Source organism: Mustelus asterias, chromosome 10 (genome assembly GCF_964213995.1).
Source record: "Mustelus asterias chromosome 10, sMusAst1.hap1.1, whole genome shotgun sequence".
In the NCBI taxonomy this organism is placed as follows: domain Eukaryota; kingdom Metazoa; phylum Chordata; class Chondrichthyes; order Carcharhiniformes; family Triakidae; genus Mustelus; species Mustelus asterias.
Window position 1 is genome coordinate 75,177,186 of NC_135810.1, and position 24,145 is coordinate 75,201,330.

Consider the following 24,145-nt stretch of genomic DNA (forward strand, 5'->3'; position numbering starts at 1 on the left):
ACACTATTCAAAGTCCTCCCGTTAGCCCTATACTCAACACATCTGTTATTCCTACCAAAGTGAATTACCTCACACTTCTCCGCATTAAACTCCATCCGCCACCTCTCGGCCCAACTTTGCAACCTGTCTAAGTCTTCCTGCAAACTACGACACCCTTCCTCACTGTCTACCACACCACCGACTTTGGTGTCATCAGCAAATTTGCTAATCCACCCAACTATACCCTCATCCAGATCATTAATAAATATTACAAACAGCAGTGGCCCCAAAACAGATCCCTGAGGTACACCACTTGTAACCGCACTCCATGATGAATATTTACTATCAACCACCACCCTCTGTTTCCTATCCGCTAGCCAATTCCTGATCCAATTTCCTAGATCACCCCCAATCCCATACATCTGCATTTTCTGCAGAAGCCTACCATGGTGAACCTTATCAAACGCCTTACTAAAATCCATATATACCACGTCCACTGCCTTGCCCCCATCCACCTCCTTGGTCACTTTCTCAAAAAACTCAATAAGGTTAGTAAGGCACGACCTACCTGCCACAAAACCATGCTGACTATCACCTATCAATTCATTACTCTCCAAATAACTATAAATCCTATCCCTTATAATTTTTTCCAACATCTTGCCGACAACAGAAGTGAGACTCACCGGTCTATAATTCCCGGGGAAGTCTCTGTTCCCCTTCTTAAACAATGGGACAACATTCGCTAACCTCCAATCTTCTGGTACTTCTGGTACTATACTCCAATCTTCTGGTACTATACCAGGCCTAAACTCTGTCTTCATAAGACAAATCCCTCATCTCTGGAATCAATCTAGTGAACCTCCGCTAAACTGCCTCGAATGCCTCTACACACTATACCAAAACTATGCATGATACTCCAGGTGCGACCTCACTGATGCCATGTATAGTTTCAGCAACACTTCCTTTTATACTCTATTCCTTTAGCTATAAATGCCAAGATTCAGTTTTCTTTCCTTAGTTACAGTTTATTTATTAGTCACAGGTAGGCTTACAATCACACTGTAATGAAGTTAGTGAAAATCCCCCAAATTCCTGCATAGTAGTTTTCTGCGATTCATGCACAAGGACACTCAGAACTCTCTGCACCGAACCACCCCAAAATGTGTCTCCATTTAGATAAGTTGCCTTTCCATTTTTCCAACCAAAATTGATAACCTACATTTATCCACATTAAACTCATCTGCCACATTTTGGCGCACACCTAAGCTAAGCATGTCATTAATACTTGAATTAGCCTCGTGCCTTTCCCGGATGCAGGGCTGATTTTGCTGGCATGACAGGGCCGGCAAGATCACAAGAGGCCAGAAATCAGGCAGTTGAAAGAAAGCAGTTGAGTGTGTCCACATAAGTCATTTCCTTTTTATTTCTGTTTCTCTGTTACACGTACACAAGGAACCAGGGACACAGTAATCAGTTAAGTCCAGCAAAACCTGCGCAGTCAGTCACATTTTTAAGTAGAAATCTGAGAGAGGTTTGACAGGGGTCGCAAATGTAATACGTAGGTGGAGAATTGGGTATTTTAATTTGTGTAAGACCACCTCCTTGATATGAAGAAGCATGCAGCATGATTTTCTTTTTTATTACATGAAGAGCAGTTTTACTGGATGAGCTAATTGAAGCTGATCATGTTGTCAATCTATATGCTCATCCCCTGAAATAAAACAGCTTACAATTTCTATTTGATCTCATCTTGGGTGGTGTTTCCTCAGTTTGCCGTGAAAACCATTAAATAATTGTGCAGACTGCATTTGAATATTATCATTACTCCCTTCACCCAATTTACATTATCACACAGTTGGATATTGGGCAATATGGGCATGGCCCTAAATACTTCCGCATATTTATGGAAGTGACTAGCAGTGCCATACCTGAGTGAATCACCATCTTTCAGTTTTTCCCATTTCACTTGGTCACCACAATTTTGGTTGATCTCCCTTTTCCATCTTCCCCGTCTGTCATCTATTCTTCTTCCAATTCAGTTATGTTTAAGTCTCTTGTCAATCCCTCTTTCCATTTGGTCTTTGGCCTTCCTTTTCTCCTACTTTCTGCCGGTCCCCTCTCCATCACTTGTCTCGTCCCATGTCCCCTTTCTCCGCGCAGTAAGAAGTCTCACAACACCAGGTTAAAGTCCAACAGGTTTATTTGGTAGCGAAAGCCACTAGCTTTCGGAGCACTGCTCCTTCGTCAGGTAAGTGGGAGTTCTGTTCACAAACAGGGCACAAACTCAGTTAACAAAATAATGGTTGGAATGCAAGTCTTTACAGGTAATCAAGTCTTAAAAGTACAGACAATGTGAGTGGAGACAGGGTTAAGCACAGGTTAAAGAGATATCTATTGTCTCCAGCCGGGACAGTTAGTGAGATTGTGCAAGCCCAGGCAAGTCATGGGGGTTACAGATAGTGTGACATGAACCCAAGATCCCGGTTGAGGCTGTCCTCATGTGTGCGGAACTTGGCTATCAGCCTCTGCTCAGCGACTCTGCGTTGTCATGTGTCGTGAAGGCCACCTTGGAGAACGCTTACTCGAAGATCAGAGGCCGAATGCCCATGACCGCTGAAGTGTTCCCAACAGGAAGAGAACACTCTTGCCTGGTGATTGTCGAGCGGTGTTCATTCATCCGTTGCCGCAGCGTCTGCATGGTCTCCTCAATGTACCATGCCTCGGGACATCCTTTCCTGCAGCGTATCAGGTAGACAACATTGGCCGAGTTGCAAGAGTATGTACCGTGCACCTGGTGAATGGTATTCTCACGTGAGATGATGGCATCTGTGTCGATGATCCTGCACGTCTTGCAGAGGTTGCTGTGGCAGGGTTGTGTGGTGTCGTGGTCACTGTTCTCCTGAAGGCTGGGTAGTTTGCTGCGGACAATGGTCTGTTTGAGGTTGTGCGGTTGTTTGAAGTCAAGAAGTGGGGGTGTGGGGATGGCCTTGGCGAGATGTTTGTCTTCATCAATGACATGTTGAAGGCTCCAGAGAAGGTGTCGTTGCTTCTCCGCTCCGGGGAAGTACTGGACGACTGTCCGCCGTGTCCCATGTTTGTCTTCTGAGGAGGTCGGTGCGGTTTTTCGCTGTGGCGCGTCAGAACTGTCGATCTATGTGTCGAGCACCATATCCTGTTCTTATGAGGGCATCTTTCAGTGTCTGGAGGTGTCTGTTGCAATCCTCCTCGTCTGAGCAGATCCTGTGTCATCTTCATTTGTCATTTTCATGCACAGGTTCGAACAAGACCTCTTCACCGCACAGGACCTTCAACCGATGCTATACACTAGATACATTGATGACATTTTCTTCCTTTGGACTCATGGTGAACAATTACTGAAACAACTATATAATGACATCAACAAGTTCCATCCCACCATCAGACTCACCATGGACTACTCTTCGGAATTGGTTGCATTCTTGGACACACGCATCTCCATCAAGGACGGTCACCTCAGCACTTCACTGTACCGCAAGCCCACAGATAATCTCACGATGCTCCACTGCTCCAGCTTCCACCCTAAACGTGTTAAAGAAGCCATCCCCTACAGACAAACCCTCTGTATATACAGGATCTGCTCATATGTGGTACATATTCTTGCAACTCGGCCAACGTTGTCTACCTGATACGCTGCAGGAAAGGATGTCCCGAGGCATGGTACATTGGGGAGCCCATGCAGACACTACGACAACAGATGAATGAACACCGCTCGACAATCACCAGGCAAGAGTGTTCTCTTCCTGTTGGGAACACTTCAGCGGTCACGGGCATTTGGCCTCTGATCTTCGCTTAAGCGTTCTCCAAGGCGGCCTTCACAACACAAGACAACGCAGAGTCGCTGAGCAGAGACTGATAGCCAAGTTCCGCACACATGAGGACGGCCTCAACCGGGAACTTGGGTTCATGTCACACTATCTGTGACCCCCATGACTTGCCTGGGCTTGCAAAATCTCACTAACTGTCCCGGCTGGAGACAATAGACATCACTTTAATCTGTGCTTAACCCTCTTTCCATTCACATTGTCTGTACTTTTAAGACTTGATTACCTGTAAAGACTTGCATTCCAACCATTATTTTGTAAATTGAGTTTGTGTCTTTATATGCCCTGTTTGTGAACAGAACTCCCACTTACCTGACGAAGGAGCAGTGCTCCGAAAGCTAGTGGCTTTTGCTACCAAATAAACCTGATGGACTTTAACCTGGTGTTGTGAGACTTCCTACTGCGTTTACCCCAGTCCAACGCCGGCATCTCCACTCCCTTTCTCTACAACAGATCATTTCAATCTCTTCTTGGCTACATTATTTGCTTCCATCATCTTCACTGACTGCATTGCCCCACCACCACTGGTGAATATGGGTTCCTGATCTTGTCCCTTCTCATCACTCTACACATCTGATCTCAGCATTTACATTTCATTAATGTCCAGCCTGTTCCTCGCTTTCTGATAAGGCTAGTCTCTCAAGTGTCTGTAATTCTCTCAAGAATCTAGATGAATAACATAAAGTCGACTTAGTTTAGTCTCATGTAGGCCAGAAAAATACACAACTTCATTTGTTCATCTATTTGAGGAAAATGTGTTTAGCAAACGTTTGTTTGGGAAGGAACAATATTCAGATATCTTCTTGCTGGGATTCTATGCCAGCAATTTGTATGTATTTTCAACAAAGAAAGCTGTCCTTCTAACAACTTTGGTATTTTAACTATATCTGTTTTTCTCTCAGGTGTTATTGTGCTGACTCAGATCATTAACAGATTCCGAAAACTGTTGGTCACCCGCAAGGATCAGTTTATCATTGCATATGGCGGGCTGCGTGGAGCTATTTGCTTCTCACTTGTGTTTCTACTTCCTTCTCATGTATTTCCTCGAAAGAATTTGTTCATCACAGCAACTATTGTGGTCATATTCTTCACCGTCTTTATTCAGGTTCGAAATATTTCCCTACCTATCTTGGCTGTGAAATATCTGTTTCAAAACTGTAATTTTTGTATAAAATCATATATTACTCTATTAATGGGAGTAGTGATAACTGCCAAATTTGTCTCAAGTCCTTAATCTACCACAATTGGACATCTTCATGATATTTGGTTCTATCTGACTTGCATGCTATTCACAGAATGTATTCACTAAGGCAATACTAGCTAGAAATCTCTTTTTGCATGTGAAGAAGGCAGGACAAGTACCAAGTTCTCAATTACACTTTTGATTTATCTGTTATTTGGTTGTCAAACTTCTCACTTAATCTTATTGCAGCTGTTTTGGATGCTCTGATATTGTGAAGCTTTCAAAAAGTGGATAGATCAATGAAATATTTCATTCTATATAATATCAGAAGTATAAATACCAGATCAGGGTCACAAACAAGATCCTTTGTGATGGTGACAAAGGAAAACTATCCCTCCTCATCCTTCCTGACCTGTCAGCGGCCTCCAGCACAGTTGGCCACAGCATTTTCCAACATCTCTCCACTGTTATTCAGCGGGGTGGAACTGCCCTCATTGTTTCCCTTCTTATCTGCCCAATCATAGCCAGGGAAGCACTGATGATGGCTTCTCTTCCTGCTCCCGGGCCATTACAGCTGGTGTGCTCCAGGGTCTATCTATGGCCTCCCTCCTATTTCTGTTCTCTGCTCTAAGGAGCACAGCACTTTTATTTTTGTCTCTCCACGTAACTGAATTTCCTTTTCACTGGTACCATTCTAGTGAATCCTGTCTTCACCCTCTCCAGTGAGTTGATACCCTTACTGAAATGTGATGCCCCCAAAAAAAGCATTCCACCTCCTGTGTTGGTGCATTTCCATTTGGAATTAAATTGAGACCGCCCATTAAGACTCTTGGAACCAACATATCAATTCATCCTCCAAGCTTGGTCTTTGGGTGAGAGGAGTATTTGCCCAATTCAATAACTACCCATTATTCACTTTCTCACTTGTTTAGTTCTTTTGAACACAATGCCCCCCCCCCCCCCCCCCCCCCACCCGCCACGTCTTTACCCTGAGTTATTTTAAAAATAAAGTCCTTTGCGCTGTTGTGTTCGGTAACTGACGCCAATGCTGATATCATTAACAGATACAGTGGAAAGTACTGCAGCGTCAATGACCTTTTTAAAGTGTCAATGTTACTCAAGATGAGAGAACTGCAAAAATTGGAAATGTGCAGTGAACCTGCAGCTCTGACGGGGACAAAAATAAGTGAATGTTTGAAATAAAAGATATGCTGAAAATATACAAATATTAATTTTGTTTCCTCTTTTCAGAGGAATATATATTTTCTTAAAACTTCCAGCAGATTAAAATTATCCTATTTATCCAAACAAACGTAAGACCACTAGTTGAGAAAAGTAAAATAGATAAATTAGAAAATAAAAGGCATCATTAGTCTAACCTCAATTGTGGGGATGTTACTAGAATCTGTTATCTGGGATAGACTAACTTGAGCATTTGGATAAATATGGGCTGATCAGAGAAAGCCAACATGGATTTGTAAAGGGTAAGTCATGTCTAACAAATCTGACTTTTTTTTGCGAAAAAAAGTGGGTAAGGGAGTCTCTATTGGATATTATGTATCAACTTCCAGAAGGCAATCAACAAGATTCCACATAAGCCTGTTGAACAAAATGAGAATGTTTGAAATTGGATGCAACCTATTGGCTTGGTTAAACAATAGAATCGAGAATAGGGATAATGGGTGTGTACTCAGATTGGCAGGATGTGAGCAGTGGTGTCTCACAATGATATGTACTGGGGCCTCTAAATATACATGGCTTGATGAAGGAATAGATAGCAATATATCCAAATTTACTAATGATACTAAGTAAGTGGTGGCACAGTGGTTAGCACAGCTGCCTCACAGTGCCAGGGACCCGGGTTCAATTCTGGCCTCGGGTGACTGTCTGTGTGGAGTTTGCATGTTCTCTCCGTGTCTGCGTGGGTTTCCTCCAGGCACTCTGGTTTCCTCCCACAGTCCAAAGATGCGCGGGTTAGGTGGATTGACCATGGTAAATTGCCTCTTAGTGTCAGGGGGATTAGCAAGGTATATATATGGGGTTATGGGGGATAGGGCCTAGGTGAGATTGTTGTTGGTGCAGGCTCGATGGACCGAATGGCTTCCTTCTGCACTGTAGGGATTCTATGATATGGTATAGATGAGAGCACAAAGTTACAACAGGCCATCACTAAATTATGTAAGTGGGCAAAATTGAAAAATTTAATTTTATGTAGAGAAAGTGAGAGGTCATTCATTTTGGAATTAAATTTCCGAACGCTTTCTAAATGGTGAGATTCTAGGAATTGTGAATGAGCAAAGGGTCTAAGTACAGAAACCATTAAAAGCTAGTGGACAGGTACAAAAAGTAATCAAAGATTCATGAAATTTTGGTCTTTATCTTGAGCAGGCCAGAATATTAAGGGATCAAAGTTATGGTTAAAGTGCACAGAGCTCTGGTTAGATCCTATTTGGAAAATAGCCTTCAGTACTGGATGCAGCATTGCAGGAAGGATATATTAGGTTTGGAGATTGCTGCATGGATTCACTGGAATGTTACTGGAACTAAAAACGTTACATTGTGATAATAGTTGGCAGAGCGTATTCCCTCTAATGGAGAATACTATGGGGTGATCTGAATTGGCATGAATAAAGGTTTCAGTATCCTAGATAGAAACTATTTCCTTCAGTGAGAGAATACAGAGAAAGTGGAGGTAACTGTAATATTAAACTTTAATTTAATATTTTGTTTGTCCTGAAATGCTAAACAAATGTGTATCTGACTTTGGTAAAAGTAAATGTTGATATTTTAGGGAACAACTATCCGCCCATTGGTTGGCTTTCTGGATGTTAAAAGGTCAAATAAAAAACAGCCATCAGTCAGTGAAGAGATTCATATTCGGGTAAGTGCCCTTGGTATTGTTGTTTATCTGTATAACAATCTTGTGTTTATATTACACTTCTAACATAAAGATTATCCGAAAAAGTCTTGCAGAAGTAGATGTCAATTCAGGATTGATTAGAAAACGTGGCCAAAAAAGTGACTAAAAAAAAACAGGGTTGAATATGGGAACATGAGACTTAGGAACAGGTGAGGCCATTTGGCCCTTTGAGCCTGCCATTAGATTCGTAGCTGATCTGCTTGTGGTCTGAACTCCACTTTCCAGTCTGTCCCCCATGACTCTCTTGTCTAAATAAATCCATCTCACTCTACCTTGTCTAAATGACCCCGTCTCCACTGCTCGCTGGGCAAGACAATTCCACATTACATTATGACCCTATGAGAGAAACAAACCCTCCTCATCTCAGTCTTAAATGGCGACCTCTTATTAAAATGTGTCCCCTAGTTCTAGTCTTCCCCACTAGTGGAAGCATTCTTCTGGTGCCCATGCCATCAAGTCTCCTCAGAATCTTGTACGTCTCAGTAAGATCACCGCAGTCTTCTGAACTCCGATGGGTATAGGACCAATCTTTCTTCAGAGAATGAGCCCTTCATCTCAGGAGTGAGTCGACTGAAACCTTCTCTGTACTGCCTCTAATGCAATTATATATATTTTTTCAAGTAAGAGACCAAAATGGTCCACAGCATTCCAGATATGGTCTCGCCGTGGTGGCACAATGGTTAACACTGCTGTCTCTCAGCACCAGAGACCTGGGTTTGCTTCCCGGCTTGGGTCTGTCTGTGCGGAGTCTGCACGTTCTCCCCATGTCTGCGTGGGTTTCCTCTGAGTACTCCGGTTTCCTCCCACAGTCCAAAAGACATGCTGGTTATAGGTGCATTGGCCATGCTAAATTCTCCCTCGGTGTACCCGAGCAGGCGCCGGAGTGTGGCGACTAGGGGATTTTCACAGGATCTTCATTGCAGTGTGAATGTAAGCCTACCTGTGATACTAATAAATAAACTTTAAACAATGCCCTGTACAACTGCAGTAAAACTTCTCTATTTTTGCATTCCACGGTAGCACAGTGGTTAGCACTGCTGCTTCACAGCTCCAGGGACCTGGGTTCGATTCCCGGTTCGGGTCACTGTCTGTGTGGAGTTTGCACATTCTCCTCGTGTCTGTGTGGGTTTCCTCCGGGTGCTCCGGTTTCCTCCCACAGTCCAAAGATGTGCGGGTTAGGTTGATTGGCCATGATAAAAATTGCCCCTTAGAGTCCTGGGATGCATAGGTTAGAGGGATTAGTGGTTAAATATGTAGGGATATGGGAGTAGGGCCTGGGCGGGATTGTGGTCGGTGCAGACTCGATGGGCCGAATGGCCTCTTTCTGTACTGTAGGGTTTCTATGATTCTATATCCTTGCAGTAACCACCAATATTCCATTTGCCGTCTTCATCAATTGCTGTACCTACATACTAAAGTTTTGTGATTCATGCACAGACATACCCAGACCCCTCTGCACCAGAGTTCTGCAATCTCTCTCTCTCTCTATCTCAATAGTATATTGCTTTTCCATTCTTCCTGCCAAAATGGACGAATTCACATCTTCTCACATTATACTCCATCCACTCATTTTTGCCCTCTCATTTTACCTGTTCATATCCCTTTGTAGACTCTTGCCATCCTCTTAACTACTTGCTCTCCTACCTTGGTGTAATCAGCAAATTTAGCCACCATACTTTCGGTCCCATCATCAAAATAATTTAGCAGATTGTAAATTTATTTGATTTGGGATCTCAATGTTTGACCACACATTCCCTCTATCACAAAAGGCACCTACTTTCAATTCGTAACATGACCTATCTCTGTCCCCACCTCAGTTCATCTGCCTATAAACCCTCATTTTATTTTCATCATCTGTAAACGTAACTTATTCTTGGCTAGCTTTCTCAACATTTATACCATCCTCACAGACTCCCAGAACATTATATTGAAGCCGGCATTTCAACCGTATCCAAAGAAAGCAGTTTCCTAAATAGTCACAAGAAAAGAAAGCCTTGGTAAGACCGGTATTCCTGCCCCTGACAGTGGCTGCACAGGGTGTGGAAAGTTTGATCCTTCAGGAGTTCCACAATTCTGGTCCTTGGCTTGTACTGTCGTTAGAGAATTGAGAATAATGAAAATGGCTGCTTCACTTATGTTCACCAGACATAACTCAGGCAATTGCTGCCAATGGTACTGGCCACCTTGCCATAAAAGCCAAGCGTTTTGCTTTTAATACCTTGCATAAATATATATTAGCTGCTTTCAATTTAAAATGTTGTCTTTCTGTCTAGTTTTTTGACCATCTGTTGGCTGGGATTGAAGATATTTGTGGACAGTGGAGTCACTACTATTGGAGAGACAAGTATGATTTCATAGTTTCACTTCTAAGTTTTATAAAATAAGTTAAATGCCTCTGATTGATTACATACCGAGGCAGCCTAGAAACCTAATCAATTAATTGCGTAAAGAAAATACTTTTTCTCTACATGGCGATTAATTGACAGCTACTATGCAAGTGCCATTGAATTCAGCTGTGCAATATCTACACAATGGATTTTTTTGTCTTGGGTGATGGTCATGAACCATAATGAATTTTGTTCCACTTCCCAATCATGCAAATATCAGGTCGACAGACTTGACTCTGGATGCATTTTCTCCCCTGCTGCAGTCAGGCAGAAAACATGAGCCCAATATTACTGTTTTGTATGCGTGGCAGACCAAGGATAAGTACATGCCAATGCTCTCTCTGCTTCGCAACTTACCATTCAATATATGATCTGCCCAGTTCCCAACCAATCAATCCAGTTTGTTCAAACTGCAAGATTACCTGATTATAGTGATGATATCTTGCAGGAGCAATCTTTTTATTGTTTTTCTAAAAATATAAATACAGCCAGGCAAGTAGATTTTCCCTGTGTAGTGGTCCAGTGCCATTACCTTTCACTTTCTCCAGTAATCAGAGAATGTGATGAGCAAAGTATGTTTCTGCAGTCGGCCATTTAACATAATTTGAGATCAATTAGCCAATAGTTTTAAATAATATTTTTATCCAATGATAATATTGTCCAATATTTTTGAACAAGTAGCTATACTTGGATTTAACTGAGAAGTACCAGAAGTAAGGAAAAGTTAGGGCCAATACAATAAAGTAGTATGAGTAATCAATAAGGTACTATGAGTAATCCAAAGTAGAATAAGGGACGGAAAGTTATAACATGGCTGGGCAGCTTAGTTGAGTGGAATGTGTGTCCTGTAATATGTCTGATGTCATGGATGCTACTGGTCTGCTAGCTAACCACATGTGCAGGAAGTGCTGCCAGCTGCAGAGAGTTGAGCTCGAGTGGCAGCTGGAGTCACTGGTGCATCTGCAAGGCTGGTAGCTACATGGACAGCACATTCAGAGAGGTGGTTATATTTCAGCTTAAGGGCCAGGGAGAGCGAGGGAATGGGTGATCACCAGGCAACCCAAGGGAATGAGGCTGGTAGTGCAGGAGTCCTCTGGGGTCTCGCTTACAAGTCGATTTTCAATTTTGGCAGTTGGTTCCTCTGAGGAGTGCAGTCAGAGCCAGGTTTGTGGAACCACGAACAACTCAGTTATACAGGAGAGAAGGAAGGAAAAAGGAAGGGAAATAGTGATAGGGGATTTATCAGTTAGGGAAACATACAGGCGCTTATGTGGCCATAGATGTGACTCCAGGATGGTATCTTGTCTCCCTGGTTCAGAATCAAGGATGTCAAGAGTGGCTACATTCGTGGACATCCTTGACCCCAAAGAGAAAATGCTGGAAAATCTCAGCAGGTCTGGCAGCATCTGTAAGGAAAGAAAAGAGCTGACGTTTCGAGTCCAGATGACCCTTTGTCAAAGCTAAAAGACACCTTGGACTTGGAAAGTTATCCACCTTGACATTCTTGGCCCTGGGGGAGGGTGAGCAGCTAGAAGTCATGCTCCACGTTTGTACCAATAACTTGGGTAGGAAGGGGGATGTGGTCCTGCAATCAGAATTTAGGGAGCTAGGTAGAAAGTTAGCAAGCAGGTCCCCAATTACTCCCTGCGACATGTGTCAGTGAGTATAGAAATAGGCGGATAAGGCAGATGAATGTGTGGTTGGAAAGATGGTGCAGAAGGGAGGGCTTTAGATTCCTGGGACATTGGGGCTGGTTCTGGGGGAGATGCTGCCTGCATGGGCCAGGTGGTTTGTGCACTTGCACAGAGCTGGGACTGAGTTTCTTGTGGGGCTGGTGCTGTTGGGAGGACATTAACTAACTCGGCAGGGGTGTGGGAACCAAGGGAGAATATTAGAGAGGAATACCCGAGTACATCAAATACTGGGTGGGACAGATAGCACTAATATAGAAAACTATAAGTTTAATAGACAAAGTTGAAGTGAAGGAGAAAGAAATGACATCTCAATCAGGGTTAGTGTGCATGTTTGTGAATGCAGTTTATACTAAATAAGATTGGGGAGTTGCAGGTGCAGATTGCATTGTGGAAATGTAATGTTAAGCAATAACAGAGACCTGGCTCAAGGAAGGGCTAAACTGGGTGTTAAATATTCCTGTGTACAAGGTATTCAGAGAAGATAGGTAAGAAAGGAAAGGAGGTGGGGTGGTGGTATTGGTTAAGAGGAGCATTGAAGTACTGGAGAAAGAGGATGTCCCAGAGAATTCATGAACAGAATCAATTTGGCTAGAGCTAAGGAACAGGTACAATTATATTGCTCAGTGTAGTCTGTAGACCACCAACTAGTGAAAGGAATGTAGAAGAACAAATCTGCAGGGAAATTGCAGAGAGATGCAAACATTATTGGGACCTGAATTACCCAAGTGTAAACTGGGACAGTGGTAGTGTAAAGGGCAAAAAGGAGCAAACGTTCCTGGATTCTAGTCAGGAAATTTTTCCATAGCAGTGTGTGTCCAATACGACAAGAGAGGATACGTTGCTGGACCTATTTTTTGGAAATGAGGTGTGGCAAGTAGAGCACGTGACAGTAGGGGAACGTTTAAGAAACCGTGATCATTGTATCGTAAGGTTCAGAATGACGAAAAGGATAATGGGCAGTTCAGAATAAGAATAATTAACTGGGGGAGATCCAAATTCAATGGGCAAGAACAGAACTGGGTCAGTTAGACTGGAATAAAAGGTTGGCGGAAAATCTAGCTGAATAATGGGCTACCTTCAAACCAGAAATAGCACAGATACAGTCCAAGTATATTCCTTTAAAAGGCAAAGGTAGGGCAAACAAATCCAAAACTCTCTGGATGAAAAAGGAGATACAAAATGAGAGTGTGCTTGCTTCAGGGGTGAGGTAGAAAATACAGTTGCGAACCAAGAGGAATACAGATGGTTCAGCGCGGAGATAAAAAAGCACATTAGAGAAGCGAAGGGGGTTTAAGAGAAAAGACTGGCAGCCAACATAAAGAGGAATCCCAAAGTCTTCTACAGGCATATAAATAGTACAAGGGTGGTAAAGGAGGAGTAGGGCTGATTAGGGACCTACACGTGGAGGCTCAGGACATGGCTGAGGTGTTAAATGAACACTTTGCATCCATCTTTACCAAGGAGGTAAATGCTACCCAGGCCATTTAGACAGACGGGGACTCTCTGAGGGATTGTCAAAAACGTTGTAATACTTAAAAGTTGTCAAGGCACTGCAGCCGGATGAGATGCATCCAAGGATATTAAAGGAAGTGAGCGTGTAAGTTGCGGGGGAATCGGCCATAATGTTCCAGTCTTTTCTACATTCAGAGGAGGTGTCAGAGGACTGGAAAATTGCAAATAATGCATCCTTGTTATACCCCATCAATTACTGACCTGTAAGTTTAGCATTAGTAGTCAGCATTCTAGAAACAATTATTCAGGACAGAATTCGTATTGGAAAAATGTGTGCTGATTAGATTTCTAAAGGCGAAATCATGTTTAACTAACTTGTTGAGAGTTTTTTGAAGAGGTAACAGGGTGGATCAGGGTAGTGCTGTTGCTTTGATATAAATGGACTTTCAAAAGGCATTCGATACAGCGCCATACAACAGACTTGTGAGAAAAGTTATAGTTGATGGAGTAAAAGGGACAGTAGCAAGCTGGATAGAACATTTGCTAAGTAATAATCAATGGATATTTTTCAGGCTGGAGGAAGGTTTTATAATCGGTATTGTGACCCTTGCTTTACCTGAAATATATTAATGGTCTAGGTGTGCAGGAGACCATTTAAGAGTTTGCAGATGATATGAAACTTGAAAGTATTGTAAACTGTGAGGAGGACAGTGTAGAACTATTATAGACAAATTGGTGGAGTGGGCAGACAGATCACGGATGAAGTCCCATGCAGTAAGAAGTGTGAGGTGGTGAAATTTGGTTGCGAGAACATGGAAAGAACAATATGAAGGGGTAAAATTCTCAAGGTGTGCAGGAGCAGAGGGAACTGGATGTATATATGCATAGATCATTGAAGGTAGCAGGACAGGGGAAGAGAGCAGTTAATAAACCATTCTGGGCTTTATTAATAGGGACACTGAGTACAAGAGCAAGGAGGTTATGTTGAACATGTACAAGACATTAGTTAGATTTCAGCTAAAGTCAACTGAGTGAATAACTATTGCACTAGGAAATTGCTACCATTATATCATCACTAACTTTAAATGGCTAATGGAACAAGACCTTTTCCATCGATATTCCAAAGCAAGGCCAAAATCAATGGAAAATATTTTTTAAAAATACATTTAATCTTTGCATTACATATTGGTTTCTTAACTCAATTTTCAAGTTGCATTACTCCCCGAGTGTAAAATAAGCGTTGTTCTTTGGGTATTACAATACACCCGATCACATCTCAAATGCAGTAAATATTTGTAGACTTTTGAGTCATTTTGCAAAATGACTTGTTATGATACCGGCTTTGTTTCTGCTGATGCAGAATTCTGTCAAATCAATTATTTTCTCAAACTTAATAATTAATCGAGAAGTTAAAGAAATGACAAACGGCAAATGTAAACCTCCAATGAATTTTACTCCATATAATAGAGGGACCTTTAGAGAGACTTTGAGGATCGATTAAAATAAAAAAATGGTTATCAAGCTGGATAAACATTTTTAAAAGTCATCAAATAGGAAGACCCCTTAACCTTTCCTTCATGCAGTCGCTTGATTCGATGCATCATTTAAACTCAAATTTTGCCCCACGTTTTCTTTTCAATTCTTTACATAGTCCATAGTGCTTGTTTCTGTAACTTGTGTCTCAAGACAATGGGTCCTATTTTACCATTTTGATTCTGAATCTGGGCGTGATTCAGATCCGACTTGGAAACCGGTTTTCAGGCACCCCCATACGCACTCAGCCTGAAAAAAAAGTCGCCAGTCTGAATCACGCTGTGGGCAGGGCTTATCGCGCCTGAAACGCTGCTGCTCCGATCGGAGCCTTCAACTGCGCATGTGCAGTAAAAAAAAATTTATAAAACGCTCCCCTGTCACATCGCTCCCGGGCCGCAAAAAGTGGATTAAGTGGCCCGGGAACGATGGCCCCCACAGACATCGCCCCACCCCCACAACATAACTGTCCCCCTTATCCACTCCCCCCCCGTTACCCAGACCAATTGCGATCCCCTGCCCCCTTTCCCCCCCCCCCACCAATCGTCCGCAGAGTGGCAGCGGACCCCCCTGCTCCTGCCCTCCCTGCCCCTCCACTAGAGAATGATCTGGTCCCCCTCACTCCCCCCACCAGAGAACGATGTGGCCTCCCTCCCTCCCACCCGTCCCCACCGGAGAACGATCTCTTCCCCCCCTCCACCAGAGAATGATCTGGCCTCCCTCCCCAACAGGGAATGATCTGGCCCCCCTCCCCCCCCTCCCCACCAGAGAATGATCTGGCCTCCCCCCCTTCCCCCAGAGAATGATCTAGCCAGCCTCCCTCTCCCACCCCCCACCCCCCATCATCCCCCCCAACCACCGATCTGAGTTAGAGAGTTACCGGAAGCTCTGAACTTACCTCTCCAGAAACTAGAGCACCCGAAACAGACCTTTGCCGAACATATCTGTTTCGCGCTGAACCTGGACGGGCGAACGCAATGGTAAAGGGGGAAATGCCGGTAAGTTTGGGCGTCCATCTCATTAAGTCAATTTAAATGCATGCAAATGCATTTAAATTGACGTCGTGCCCATTTCGGGTGCGGTGCTGATCGCGGTCATTTTTGGGCCTTGGTTTTTGCGCGGACGCGGGCACGGATCGCGCTATTTGCCTCACGCCTGACTTTACCAAGTTTTCACGCCTGAAAACGGACACAACACAATAGTAAAATTGGGCCCAATATCTCATTCAGCACAGGATAATATAATCATTTGGTTTATTTTTGTTCTTTCATGGGATGAGGCTGTCACATATTTGTTGCCCATCCCTAATTGTCCCTGAGAAGATGATGGCATTGGAAGGGAGTTCCAGGATTTTGATCCAGTGACAGTGAAGGAACAGTGACACAGTTCCAAGTCAGGATGATGTATGGTTGGAAGGGAACAGGTGTCGTTCCCCCCAATGATAAGGATGTCAGTTATGTATTGATGAGTAACTTTTCTTGAAGTCAAAAGTTAAGACACACAAACAGCACCATCTGTAATACTGATGATTGTACCTTGCCTTGTAGTCAGGTTTGGACATTTTTAATCCTCTTTGAATTACAAAAGATAAAGACAATTGAAAAGATGAAAATGAACATTTCTAAAGAATATCAGATCTGCTTAACTGTTGAAGGACTGAAGGATATCTTTCCAATTAAGTATCATGTTGACTCTGTCATTCTTTGGATGTGGTAAGATAGTGTTACCATGTTTTTAAATAATCAGATAACTTGGTGCTGTTTTTAAAGTGTTTCTAAAGGGTGGAGGTAGCCATTTCCTCTGCAGGTGCTGTAATTTTTGCTAGTTATTTGAAGTTGCACTTGTTAGTGTACCACAAGGTTTGTACAACAGTGTTATCAGTATTGTCATTGGTTCCCTAACCATTTGCTACAGTATTATGAGGAACACACTGTTAATGTTTATATAAGTAGATAAGAATCTTTTGAAAAGTAAAATTGCTACCTATTCAACAAAACACTCCTAAGAGTTTTCAAAACAGGATGTTCAAGAGCAAACTGTTAGAAACCCACAGGTAATTTTAAGGGATTTATATTTGTATGGTAAACATTAGAAATAAGTTATAGTTTTAGGTGGGTTTAATTTAATGCTTCTGTGCCTGGAAGGGACTTAGAATTAGATTCATACTGGACAAAGGTGTATATTTGTGGGAGTTGGTTAAGTTCCAACTGTATTTCTATTGTCCTTAGAGAGGGTTACTGCGTATAGAATAAATAATCAACAGTGGGTTGCTTAGCAACAGGAGGCCACTTCATAGAGAGAGGGGGCTTCTTTTGTCTTTCATTTTAACTGGAAACTAAGGCAGTTGGAGATGGATCACCCGAGGAGTGAGCAGCTCTCAACTTTGCCAGGAGAAGCTAGACAGGATAAGGGAGCAAAAATGCAGGCTTCTTGAGGAACAAGATGCAGTCCAGACAACCAGGAAACTAGGACAGAAAGAAGGTTGCAGACAACTGAAATTAAGTGAACAGAGACGAAGGTATTGTTGAGAAGAATTCCAGGAAGGGTGAACAAAGTGCTATGAGAGACAATTGCACTAACTAGAATTAAAGTGGGGAGCAGACTTTCAGGGGTAGATAAAAATATTTGATGTCGTTTTAATAAGAGTTTGGGATTCGAGAGTTAAAGCAACTGCAACCAGTTTGGATAGCAGTCAAGACTAAGAAATCCTAAAGGGACTGATAAAATCCTGGACTGGATTCACTAGTAGAAGTGTAGTGGAAGCTCGGTTCAAAAGAGTGATTTGGAAAACTTGGGCTGGATTTTGGAATGTAAACTGCTAATGGAAAACATTATGGTGAATGAAGATTTTAAAGCGTGTCTTTGGGAGTGGAGTTTGGAAACTCTCTTGTGATGATCATCTAGGGGGATTCTGGGGAAAATCCACAGACACTAGGATTCAGAGCAGAATGTGTATTTGACCACAGCTAATCTGTGCTTTATAAAAGGACTTTGTGTGTTAACGAGACCATTGCACCTTCAAATGAACTTTGTCATCTGTGTTAATCTTTAAAACCTGCATTTAAAGGTTTTTGTTAAGCTAATGGGTGAGTAAAGGAGTATTGCATTATAATCCATTGGTTTCATGTTTAGTATTTTTTTCGGGTTGTCAAAACTAATTGGCGGTCCTGTGATTCTATTCCTCCACATAAAAGTAAAAGTTACGGGCTTTTGAGCCAGGGTTCCATTCTGGGATCTTCCCGTCCAGTTATAACATCACTAGATCATAACACAACCGCTTTTTAGTAACGAGCATGAAGTTGAAACTTGGTGTTCCTCCAGTTTCTAAACCTGTTGTTCGAAAATACAGCTGTGCAGGAGAAGCCAGTGATTTCATATTCATACAGATTACTTAAAAAGGACATTGTAGCAGTCGGGATATTTTGTCCAGGAACATTCTGCTTTTAAACTCCATCATCACTCTGCTTTATTGGTGCGTTACAAACTCACTCTGTGAAAAGTTTTCTTAAGGTGAAGAGGTCAGTTCGGTAGTAACATGACAGATAAGGATAAGAGGTATTTTGGACATTGATCTATTATAAAATATATCTAACAATGATAATATGTATCTAGCGAGTTTATTATAGGAAATACTGTAGCTCATTGTACTTTATCTACTAAAATGATTTTTATATCTGCTTTTACTTTTAGGGCCAAAAAGTTTGATCGCAAGTATTTGTCAAAGCTTTTAATCAGGGATAAAATGCCAAAGTCCAGCATTGTTGCTCTTTATAAGAAGCTGGAATTGAAACAAGCAATTGAATTGGCTGAATCTGGACAACTCAGTAAGGTGTCATCATCTGCTTCCCTGCTGTAAGTGAAACATTACTTTCAACTTGTTGAGTTGCATCAAAATTTCCAAATAAGCAGTTAGGAACATCAATTGGAAATGGCGTGGTCTTGTATGTTTTGCATTTGACATGGGTAAATCTGAAGCTGCATTCATTCACTAGATTTATACAGCAGTCTTACTGGAAGATGCAAGTTACAAGCAGTAGATTGTTTTAAAACAGACATTAAATTAGGACCATTGGGTTTATCAGGTTTGGGTGTGAACACTGGGGATTCTTTTCTTGTGTATCTTCAGGGCAGATAGAGTTACAGTCCTGAATTTCTGAATCTGTTTTGTTTCATTACAACCACCCATTTTTTGCCTTCACTTGCATCACTTGCTTGAATCTGCTGTCAAAGCCCACCCCAGGCCTCTATTAATTCTAGGCTAGATTATTCCAACCAGCCTCCCATCTTATAACATCTGCAAACCTGAGGTCATTTGAAATTCTGCTGACAATTTCCTGATGGTCACCAAAGCATGCTCACCCATCTTCCCATGTGCTTGCTGATCTGATTTGGTTCCTGGCCAAGCAATTTCAATTTAAAAATTATTGTGTTTGTTTTCAAATTCCTCCTTGGGGGTCTTGCCACTCTGCATTTTCTTCAACCCAAAACATTTTCCTAGATCACTGCAACTCCATCAATTTCTGGCTTCTTCTATCCATCAGGGTATAGATTACAAAAGCAGAGAGGTCATGATGGAGTTTTATAGAACTTTGGTGAGGCCACAGCTGAGGTATTGTGTGCAGTTCTGGTCACCACATTATAGGAAGGACGTGAACACACTGGAGGGGGCGCAGAGGAGATTCACTAGGATGTTGCCTGGGATGGATCAATAAAGTTATAAAGAGAGGTTGGATAGGCTTGGGTTGTTTTCCCTGGAGCAGAGAAGACTGAGGGGCGACCTGATTGAGATGTTCAAGATTATGAGGGGCATGGACGTGGTGTATAGGGAGCAGCTGTTCTCCTTAGTTGAAGGGTCAGTTATGAGGGGACACAAGTTAAAAGTGAGGGGTGAGAGGTTTAGGGGGGATTTGAGGAAAATCTTTTTTACTCAGAGGGTGGTGACAGTCTGGAATGTGCAGCCTGGGAGGGTGGTGGAGGCGGGATGCCTTGCGTCCTTTAAAAAGTATGTGGATGAGTACTTGGCACGTCATAACATTCAAGGCTATGGGCCAAGTGCTGGCAAATGGGATTAGGTGGGGAGGTCAGGGCCTTTATGCATCGATGCAGACTCGATGCGCCAAAGAATCTCTTCAGCACTGTAGGATTCTGTGATTCTTAAGGAAGGATTTTGATTCACTCCTCCACCATTGGAGCCACGCCTTCACGATGCATTTCGCCCATCGAATCTGCACTAACTCACTGAAAGAACATCTTTGCCAATCCACCTACCCTGCACATCTTTGGACTGTGGGAGGAAACCGGATCACCTGGAGGAAACCCACGCGGACACTGGGAGAAGGTGCAAATTCCACACATTGTCACCCAAGATTGGAATTGAACCTGCGTCCCTGGTGCTGTGAGGAAGCAGTGCTAACCACTGTGCCAGTACAACCTCTATCTCTCTTTCCCTTCCTATCTCTCCCTCTTTCCTCCTTCCAGGATGCTGCTTAAAATCTACCTTTTGCTTATGCTATTGGTCATCTGGTCTAATATCCCCTTATGTGGTTTGATGTCAAGTCTTGTTCCAAAACCACCTGTAAAGCCCTTGGATGTTTGATCACATTGAAAGCCGCTTTATAAATGCCAATTGCTTTTGTTTGGTCTTGATGTACTATTTTGTTTGAATTTGCAGAAGTAAGAAACCTAGAGAAATCAAGACTGTCTCCCCTGACGAACTGAAGGACATCAAAGAAATCTTAGCCAAAAATTTATATCAGATAAGACAGAGGGTAAGATTAACAAACTACTTTGGGCTACCAAACATTTCATACCTGACACCAGAACAATAAATATCATGTTGTCGCACTGATACGTTTTGTTTGGTTGCTGGCAAAACCTCCTTTTTAACTGAGAGTTGTTAAAATTTGAAGGTTTTGTATAGGTACTCCATCATTATCTAACAGTGCTTCCTTTAAGTGAACCCCCTACGTCCTGGAAGTTGTGCTTTTTCTATACCCTGTCCTCGATGCAGTAACAATTATTGTACTTGGTCCCGTGTACTTTCTTACCAGGTTTAACAGTCTTGGACTATATCTACCACATTCTCACGAGGTGTGGGCAATGCTGACATTGTTGCATTTATTGCTTAATGTTAGTTGCTTTGAGAAAGTGGTGGGCTTTTTTTCTTGAATTGCTGCACTCCCTTGTGCTGATGGTATTTTCTTAGGCAAGGACTTCTAGAATTTTGATCTGGTATTAATGAAGGAAAATTATGCCCAGGTAGTAAGCGACTTGGAGGCGGTGTGATTTTATGAACTTGCTGCCCTTGCCCTTTGGGCTGGAAGTGCTACAAACCTAAGTAAGCTTTGAGTTAGGGTGGCACAGTGGTTAACACTGCTGCTTCACAGTGCCAGGAACATAGGTTCAATTCCAGCCTTGGGTGACTGTGTGGAGTTTGCATACTCTCCCCGGGTTTCCTCCCGGTGCTCTGGTTTCCTCCCACAGTCCAAAGATGTGCAGATTAGGTTGATTGAACATTCTAAATTGCCTCTTAGTGTCAGGGGGACTGGCAGGGCAAATACGTGGGATTACAGGGATAGAACCTGGGTGGGATTGTTGTCAGTGCAGGCTAGATGGGCCGAATGGCCTCCTTCTGCACTGTAGGGATTCTATGATTTCTATGATTATTGCAGTAAATCCTAATCTGTATTTTCACACAGACCTGTGGTTTTAAAAACTAAAACAACTAAAAGAGCTAAACAATGTTGTTTTGATATTTCCTTCATTTTACTATTCAGCAAATAGCTGAGGACCTATGCCAGAATCTGTAATTGGTTTTCTGAATGCCTTCAGATTCATCATAAGAAAATAGTTATGCCCACGCAAAGTTCTAGCTTCTGATATAGCAAAATCAATTATTTGTCTTTTCACAGAAGGTTTATTTCAGCACAAGCCTCTCATGCACCCTCCGCCCCATACCCCCAAAGCATCTGTGATTCAAGCCACTACTTTTATCAAAAACTACAGAACTGAATTTCTCAGCTACTTTTAACCTCTTGGGTATTAAACCCAGCACTTCCCTTTTGTTGCAGAGATTTTTCAGGCAAACCTAATATGCAATTTACAAGGGAACAGATGTCCAAAATAATATCCAGTAACCCAGATGATGAGTATTCACTCTGTAATTGTGCATACAATCTTTACAATGGAACAACATTCTCTATTCGTATGACAATTTACAACAAAAAAACCCCCGCAATACTTTTATCTTTTAGTTAATGAAACCAGCAGTTCGAACTACTTGAGAATGTGCTTGGAATTTTCAAAATTGTGGCCATGTTAATCAGAGAGCATTTAAAATCTTGCCTATGGCAGCAGGGCCTGACTGATGGCTGCCTGGCAGAAATTCAGACCTGATAGAATGGAGTATAATTGTGCTTGGAAATGGAGTATAATTGGTTCATTGTGCTCGGAAGAAAGAAAATAACTGAAACAAAGCAAAAAGCTCAGTAGTCAGGAGAGAAAATGAAAAGGTGACAGACAAAACTAGGACTAAGAACAAAGAAGCACCCTAATATTTCCTGAAAGTTGTTAATCCATTTGGTAGAATATATGGCTGACTTTTGTTGCTTCATCAACAGATGGTGAGTTTTCAACTGCATTAATTCCACTAGATCAGTGGTGGGCACATGCAGCTCATCATGGCTCTTGGTGTAGCCCATGAGACATTTTGTTAACCGCTGCAAAGGTGCAGAGTTGCCATATTCTGCTGGTTTCCATCCGTGTAGTTTTTTCCTACCAAGGTGAGGCACGTAAAGCAAGGGCATGTGAAGTGAGGTGTATGCTGATTGCGCACAGCATTGATTGAGACCTATGCTCTCCCTCTGTGTCCAAACAAAGCGTAAATATTTATTTTCCTTTTACTGTTTGAAGTTGATAGTTTTATTGATATAGAAATTATTAAGCTTTTCTATAACTTATGAAATATTTGGCATGTATTAAATGTATTTAACCTTACTCAGGATGAGTTAACAAGCCTGATTTCAATCTTGCAGTCCACTGAGATGAAGGAGGGCCACTCCTGCAGCCTACTCACCAGCCTAGGTTTTTCCCATTACTGTGCTAGATAAATTAGGCTGCATTTGTATCATACCTTTACTACTGATTTAAATCCTATAAAACAATTGAGCATTCTGCATTGCTTTTTTGTCCTGAAGTTGAAAGTTCTGATCTTGAAAATCTTAAAGGAAAAAGTACTAAAAAGGTATATTTTATAACTGAATATGTTTTTATGCATACCAGATTGAAACACCTTACCCGATCACCTCTGTGACATTGCCATATATATGAATATCACAGCCTGTTCTTCCAGCTCAAAATATGTGTCTTATACTATCTGTGAAGGTGGTGCCATTTTTGAAAGAAACTACACACACATAACATTTCCTGAATATAGTTTATACAAGAGCACTGGTGAAAGCATGCACTTTGTGTGAGAAAGCTGCTGGTATACCATCCATTGTTACATGTATTCTTAAGACAATCAAATGTTTCCAGTATTTGCATTAATAAATATGAGTTAATGTATCATGAAATTATTTAACCACAGACCCCATCATACAACAGGCATAGTCTGCCTAGAGAGACCAATGAGAATCAGGTCAAGGAAATCCTAATCCGAAGACATGGGAGTCTACGGGAAAGTATGCGGAAAGCATCAAGAACCCAGCAGGTAATTCCTTGAAATGACCACAACTTTGTGTATCCACTTGATACTGCATGTAAAACATGAGTTTTGGTGGAACTCAGACAGTTCAGTATTATTCAGAAACTGCGTGACACGATGAATTTTGGTAATTGGGAATCTAACAATTGAGCATTTGACAAAGTAAATGCAATGTATTTTTAATATGTATATTTACTTAGGTGGGAGGAAAATGTACTCAATGAAAATGAGCAATTTTATCCAAGTGATAATGTCAATCTGTATAGGAAAGAATGAGGGGATATAGCAGGAAGTACGTAGGAGGCAATATCAAAACAGTTCTCGATTGCTTAAAGACAATCAACTGACTCAGTGTTACAATTTGTACAAGGAAGTTTATTTTTCTTTAACTTCTACAAGGGATAGTCCCTTCTACCTTACACAGTTACTCGGAGTT

The 24,145-nt window shown here is 42.0% G+C and overlaps 1 protein-coding gene across 1 annotated transcript in view; it reads left to right on the plus strand.

The window, feature by feature from the left end:
• The window catches only part of slc9a2 (solute carrier family 9 member 2), a 72,656-nt gene that overhangs the window by 43,485 nt on the left and 5,026 nt on the right, over positions 1-24,145 (plus strand). The window contains exons 5-10 of the mRNA XM_078222809.1: positions 4,742-4,944; positions 7,814-7,903; positions 10,216-10,286; positions 18,696-18,857; positions 20,677-20,773; positions 23,593-23,715. Of these exons, the coding sequence (XP_078078935.1) occupies positions 4,742-4,944; positions 7,814-7,903; positions 10,216-10,286; positions 18,696-18,857; positions 20,677-20,773; positions 23,593-23,715 (746 nt within the window). The remainder of the gene's footprint in view (positions 1-4,741; positions 4,945-7,813; positions 7,904-10,215; positions 10,287-18,695; positions 18,858-20,676; positions 20,774-23,592; positions 23,716-24,145) is intronic.